The 5979-nt window shown below is 40.4% G+C and overlaps 1 protein-coding gene across 1 annotated transcript in view; it reads left to right on the top strand.

The window, feature by feature from the left end:
- SLC12A4 (solute carrier family 12 (potassium/chloride transporter), member 4) overlaps positions 1–5758 on the top strand; it is a 34075-nt gene extending 28317 nt beyond the window's left edge. Inside the window, exons 22-24 of the mRNA XM_009579824.1 lie at positions 415–599; positions 3293–3426; positions 4592–5758. Of these exons, the coding sequence (XP_009578119.1) occupies positions 415–599; positions 3293–3426; positions 4592–4683 (411 nt within the window). The 3' untranslated portion in view covers positions 4684–5758. The remainder of the gene's footprint in view (positions 1–414; positions 600–3292; positions 3427–4591) is intronic.
- Positions 5759–5979: the final 221 nt, after the last annotated feature.

The raw sequence follows: 5979 nt of genomic DNA, 5'->3' as shown, positions 1-5979 counted from the left end.
CTGCTGAAGATTTCATTCCAGTTTGGATTGTTAGGACACGTAGCTATGAAAGGTGCCGATGATCTAATTTTTCTGCCTGTGTTTGTCCAACTTTTTTTTGTTGTCAGTTTTGAGTCAGACTTGTCCATTTTTTCAGACCATGTCATGTTGTGAGCTAGACTGTCTTTTTTTCTTGTATAGGTACAGGCCTCTGTTAGTCCAAATTCTGCACGGCTTGCACCCATCAAAACTGTTTAAAGTCAGTTTGGTATGTAAGATTATTGTCTAGGGCAGATGCATGGTATGAGAGCTGTTCTAAATGCTAAATGTGACTGTACAAAATAAAGGATACAATGGAACAAAAAGTCTTTAATTGCTTAAACAGAACCAGAAAATTAGTCTCTGAGTTCACCTTGTCATTCATGTGCCCTCTAGGCTCAGCTGGTAAAGGACAGACATTCAATAGCACGACTGGAGAGCCTCTACTCAGATGAAGAAGATGAGGGAGACCCCGTTCCTGAGAACATCCAGATGACCTGGACTAAAGAGAAATGTGACGCTGAGAAGCGGAACCGAGGCAGTGCTGTGGGAAGCTTTAGAGATCTCATCAGCATTAAGCCGTGAGTCTTGTCTAAGTCAACAGCTTGCACCTCCTGAAATTCTAGATGTGGTGTGCTTTTATTGTCTTTTGTCTCCTAATCCTTCGTTTAGACTTGCGCAATAAACATTGAGACCTGACTACTGAAAACACAGCAGTTAGCCTCCTGAGAAATCTCTAACAAATAAAATGTGGCACACATCCCTCAACATTTTACTTGGTATAGTCAAATTCTAAATTGGAGCTGTTAAATCCTATAACAACTTTTCTCCTGTCTCCCAAATACCTCAACAAAACACACAATTAAAAACCAGACTGATAATTTCCCTGATCTAATCAGAATTAAAAAAAAAAGGACCGATAATTTCACTATCTAATGTGTAGCGCGGATGTTTAACGCAGCAAGGAAGAAGCTATGGAGATGGTGGTGAATGACTGTGAATAGAATATGTGTGTGATAAAACCTTCTAAGACAGACTTGCTGTTGAAGGAGCACTGGCATGTAACAACAGCCTTAGTATTACCATGTGCGTGCCCCTTGAATAGCTACACGTAAAGCTCTATTTGTGGCTTTGTATAAAAACATGTGAATCTCCTGTGACCTCTTTGATGTACTACATCTTACACAAAGCGTTCACTCAGTCAGCTTTGCATACTTGGCAAAGTTCCAGATTTTTCTTCCTAATAAATCAGTGAGAATTCAAATCTGGTTTAGGATGAATCATACGTAGTTTATATACTGTAGAAAATCTGCTGAATTTGGTGTTAACTACCTGTACTTTTTCCTCTTCCATGCTTTCAGAGAGTGGGAAAACTTGTAAGTTTGTTATTTAACTTAGAAGTACATTAAGATGGTTGAGAGGGAAGACTTCGTTTTCTCAACTAAAAGCAGAAAAGCTATATGTAATTATGGAAGAAAAGAAAAGGAGTTAGAGTTGAGCAGTCTTAGCAATGTTTTTGAAGGGAGCAGGATTAGCCACTTAAGCTAAGTATCATTATAAATAGCGTGTAATAAACTACAGGAGCTGTTCTCACTAAGTCAGGATAGAAAACAATTACAGGTCTGAACTTATTTTCTTAAGCAGTGTGTGACACAAGAAGTGGGAAACATTACTCATTTAGAGAGGCTCTCATTCCATGACACTGCTATGATGTTATTTCTGGCAGCTTCTGGACACTAAACAAACCTTCAAATCACTGGGGAGAGGCCAATTTTAAATGTCACTAGAGAATACCAAACCTTTAGTTTTCCATTACACTTCCAAAACCATACGTAGTTAATAACAGTATATTGTTTCTGGTGCTGGTTTCCTCCTCACTTCCTGTAAACATAATCTGGCCTCTGTGTTGTCCCTGGTTTTCCGAAGCTGATGTCATGAAGACAGGGGGTGTCCTTGCTCTAAACTAAATAAGAACGTGAAATAACAGAGAGGTAATTCAAAGTGGGTAAGTTGTGTTGTTAGTACAATACAAATTATTCTTACCATTGCATCTTCTATTTTCTGTATATATGAAATACTTCTTCACAAACCTAAGTATTTAGAAGAGCAGCAAGGTTACTAAAGACTTTCACTCATAACATGTAAAGCTGAATTAACAAAACTACAGACTCATATTTGATTTGTTTCTACATTTTAATATATTAAAATAAAGAAAAAAACAAGTGGAAAATCCTCAAAGCTGCAAATATATTCTCCCTTTGATAAGTCTATTTCTGTATTGTTTTTCCTTTTACCTTATCAAAATAATGGTTGATTTCCTGTAGGAAGGAAACATACCCTGGCTCAAACTCCCAGTTCTGTTACTGCATGAATTGATGTTATTTTGTCATGACATATTCTGAATAATTAATCCTGTTACCTCTCTCAGCCTGGATTCTTAAGCAGCAGAGGCTTATGAGATCATGCTGCATCTATTCCCTTCTCTCCCATAACTTCTGAACCAAGTGGCTACTCAAATTTGAAAGCATGATTGAGATTTTAAAGATACTTGGGTCGTAAGTTTTTCTTGCAAATAGCCAGGCAGAGAGGTTGATTAGTTTCCAACTGAAGGAAAGGTTAAAATCCTTATTATACACCAGAAAAGCCCCATAAGCAGGCATACATCCAGCCATTTGTAGGCTGTGTTCCAGCCTACGAATCTGTAGGAAACTAGGCTTTCTCTGGAGATGTCAACTGCTGTTCAACAAAAAGACAAGTGTACTCATGGGAAGTGGACTGAGCGCAACGGTGCCAGTCCCCTACTCGGTTCTGACGGGTGTCTGAGAAGGAGTTTTCTGGTGCTGAGTCCGGAGAGGTGCATGGTCTGTGCTGCCATGGGAGGGAGGGCATCTGGAGAGGGCTGCCAGAAGGGAAGGCTCTGCAGTCACAAGTGTCCACAGTCAAAGAGCATGTCCCCTTGTGCAAATGCGTTTTAACTTCTTATGCAAGACTGTAAATCATCTTTATAAAATACGCTTCTTGAAGAGCAATGTAACTTTGTATACTGGAGACTTCACTCCAGGGATCTTAAAACCGATGGACTAGCAGTACCTGAAGAACTCTCTGAAATCTCTTTTGTATCTTCATCATTAAGTTTGAAAAATTTTACTGTGTGTTGAGTTGGCATTTAACAGGGTGTTTAGGAGATTTAAGGTATGCTTTTAAGGGCCTTTTTAATAATTCTGTTTTCAGAGGCATGTTTCTAACAGTAAGTCTGAATGTGCTTCTTCTACAGGAACCAGTCTAATGTCCGAAGAATGCACACAGCAGTGAAGCTAAATGAAGTTATTGTAAATAGATCCCATGATGCCAGACTTGTTCTCCTCAACATGCCTGGTCCTCCAAAGAATACTGATGGTGATGAAAACTGTATCCTTTCAGGCAAGGCCTGGTCCACGTAGGAGATCTTCCTTTAATGTGTGCTCCTGAATTCATTTTGGCACGAACGCTGTCAAGCTGTAGTATGCGACAGTGTCCACTGCGTGGAGGGTACTGGTTTGTGGCTGTTATGTAGTAATTGCTTAAGGTATAAGTTGCCACTGGTTGCTCTGGAAGCCTTGTAGGTTTGAAATCAGTCTTGTCTAAATTCTTACTTGATATAATTTATGTATTTATTAAATTAAATTAAATTACATTTATTTAATTTAATTCTCAATAGTGGATGTAGCAGATGTTTAAGAAGGCATTCACAGCAGCCAGCACTCTGGGCAGGGCAATGTCTGAACTCGAGTGAACAGCAAGTCCTGAAGGAGAGGGCGTATCTCAGGCATAGCTCACACATCAGAATTCAGGAGCTTAGCTCCAAGTGCGATGCTCTGGTAAGATTAAAATTCAAACCCACAGTATTTAGGCCCTTAGAGGGGTACCTGCACCATGCCTCTAAGCAAGACCAGAGCTGAGGGTTGTGATTTGGTGAGCCTGTTGGCACTCTGTCCACAGCTGCTCTTCAGCCTTGGTTTGTACCATTAAATTAGCAAGCCTTTCACTGGCCTGTGCCAAAAGATGTTTGTCACAAGTCACAAATCACAGACCAAATGATTGTTTTCTCCTAAATCTAGATAAGAGTAGTAGTAGTAGCAGCATGTTTCACAACATTGTGCTGGCCAAAGAAAGGATAAAAACATTCCTCTTAGCATAAGGGGGTTTCAACCACAGCTACTACAGCTCAGGAGAGATTTTAAACTTGAAGTTATGGGGGAGGATGCTTATTCCTTCACCCTTCCCTGGAGAGGCTGAGCCACTGTGACTGAAAAATACTCAATATTCATGGAGAGCGGCTGGGAGGGAGTGTGACTGTGTAACCTGGTGCTGCCAGCGTCACTGACGGGCTCAGCTTTGGGCAGTGACGGGTTCATTTTGGAGCCGGCTGAAACTGTCTCTGTCCTACATGGGGGCAGCCCCTGGTCTTGTCTCACAGAGGATGCCCCTGCAGCCTCCCCGCTACCAAAACCTTGCCACATAAACCCAATACAGAGACTAATCACTGTGTGCTTTGGTTTTGATGCTTCTTTTGTCCTTAACTTCACCGAAACAGACATGGAGTTTCTTGAAGTCTTGACTGAGGGTCTGGAGAGAGTATTACTTGTTAGAGGCGGTGGCCGAGAAGTCATCACAATTTACTCCTGATTTAGTACAAGCTTCTAACGCTGGTCTACATTTACCTTCTTGGCGATAACAGACATTCCAGTCTTAAATGGAGAAGAAAAAAAGGTTTTTTGCCTAACTTTCTCCTCATCCAGTCCTATTCATTGTCTTTCCATTTGCAACTTACATATCTTTTGGGATTGCAGTATTGTTACACCATCCAATTAGCAACATAAGTTAATTGTGAAGCTGCCGCATTATTCAGTTTCTGCTTTGGTACTCCAGCATTTGTGCATGTAGTTTTAACACTAAACCTATTTTTAGTCAGCACTGCTGTGTGCAGTATTTTTAGTAACTGTATGTAAAGTTAGGACATGAAAGCCAGTTACTGTAAAAAGATTTTAAAAGCTTTTTATATTAGGTTTGGGGGATAGAATTACATTATATAGCAGCTAGTTTCTGCTGAAGTTCAGCTATAAAGCATTTTCTAAGAGCACACTAAATTGTAAGAGGGGACTGAAAAAGCTTTGTTTTTCTGGGTTTATTTCCAGAACTAAACTCTCAGTATTGGATAAGAATTTATACTTTTAATACATTTATTGATAGAGATTTAAATAAATTATGTTGATACAGTTGAAATGATGTATGTAGCTTGCTACAAATTGTGTTGCTTCTTAGACTTGAGGTTCTGTGAGGCCAGATCCCTATTTATTTTTGTATTTATTTGTCAGAAATATTGGATACGCAGATGCAGACTGTTTAGGATAACAGAGATCTCACAATAAATTTTGAATCATCAGTGGATTGAAGGACCAGTCCTGTGCAGTTCTTCCATGCTTTAAATTTCTTGCAGACCATCCATCAAAGTACATTGAGCATGTTGGAGTCCCGTGTGTAGAGCCAGGTGCTATGCTGCACGCACAGCGATGGGATTGCACTTGCACAAGTACAGGGGACCTGCTGCTTCATTGTATGCTTTATACCCTTAGAGGAAAAAGAAGAAAAGAAGACCTGTATTAACCAATAAGTCTCTGGAGATTTTATCAAGCCCCATTGAGTTGTACTTTATGTACAGAACATTCGTATTTTTTCAATAAAATGTTGCATACACTTTGAACCTCTCTGTTCTGTGTGCTATGGTGAATTACCTAGGAAGACCCCGTCTGTCCTTCCCTGCGCAGAACTGCTGTCATCTGACTGCGGCGCATCAGCATCGGTGGATCCACTGTGAGGGGGAGGTGGTGGAGAGGTGTCTGTGCTCCCCATACGCCGCAAGTACTGCACTGTGGAGGTGCCATCTTAGACTTTAAAGCAGCCTGGTGGTGTGTCTAAGTGAGT

The sequence above is a fragment of the Fulmarus glacialis genome, unplaced genomic scaffold (genome assembly GCF_000690835.1).
Source record: "Fulmarus glacialis isolate BGI_N327 unplaced genomic scaffold, ASM69083v1 scaffold22236, whole genome shotgun sequence".
NCBI classification, from domain to species: domain Eukaryota; kingdom Metazoa; phylum Chordata; class Aves; order Procellariiformes; family Procellariidae; genus Fulmarus; species Fulmarus glacialis.
Note: the sequence above shows the minus strand (reverse complement) of the source record. Positions and strands in the feature narration are given on the sequence as shown.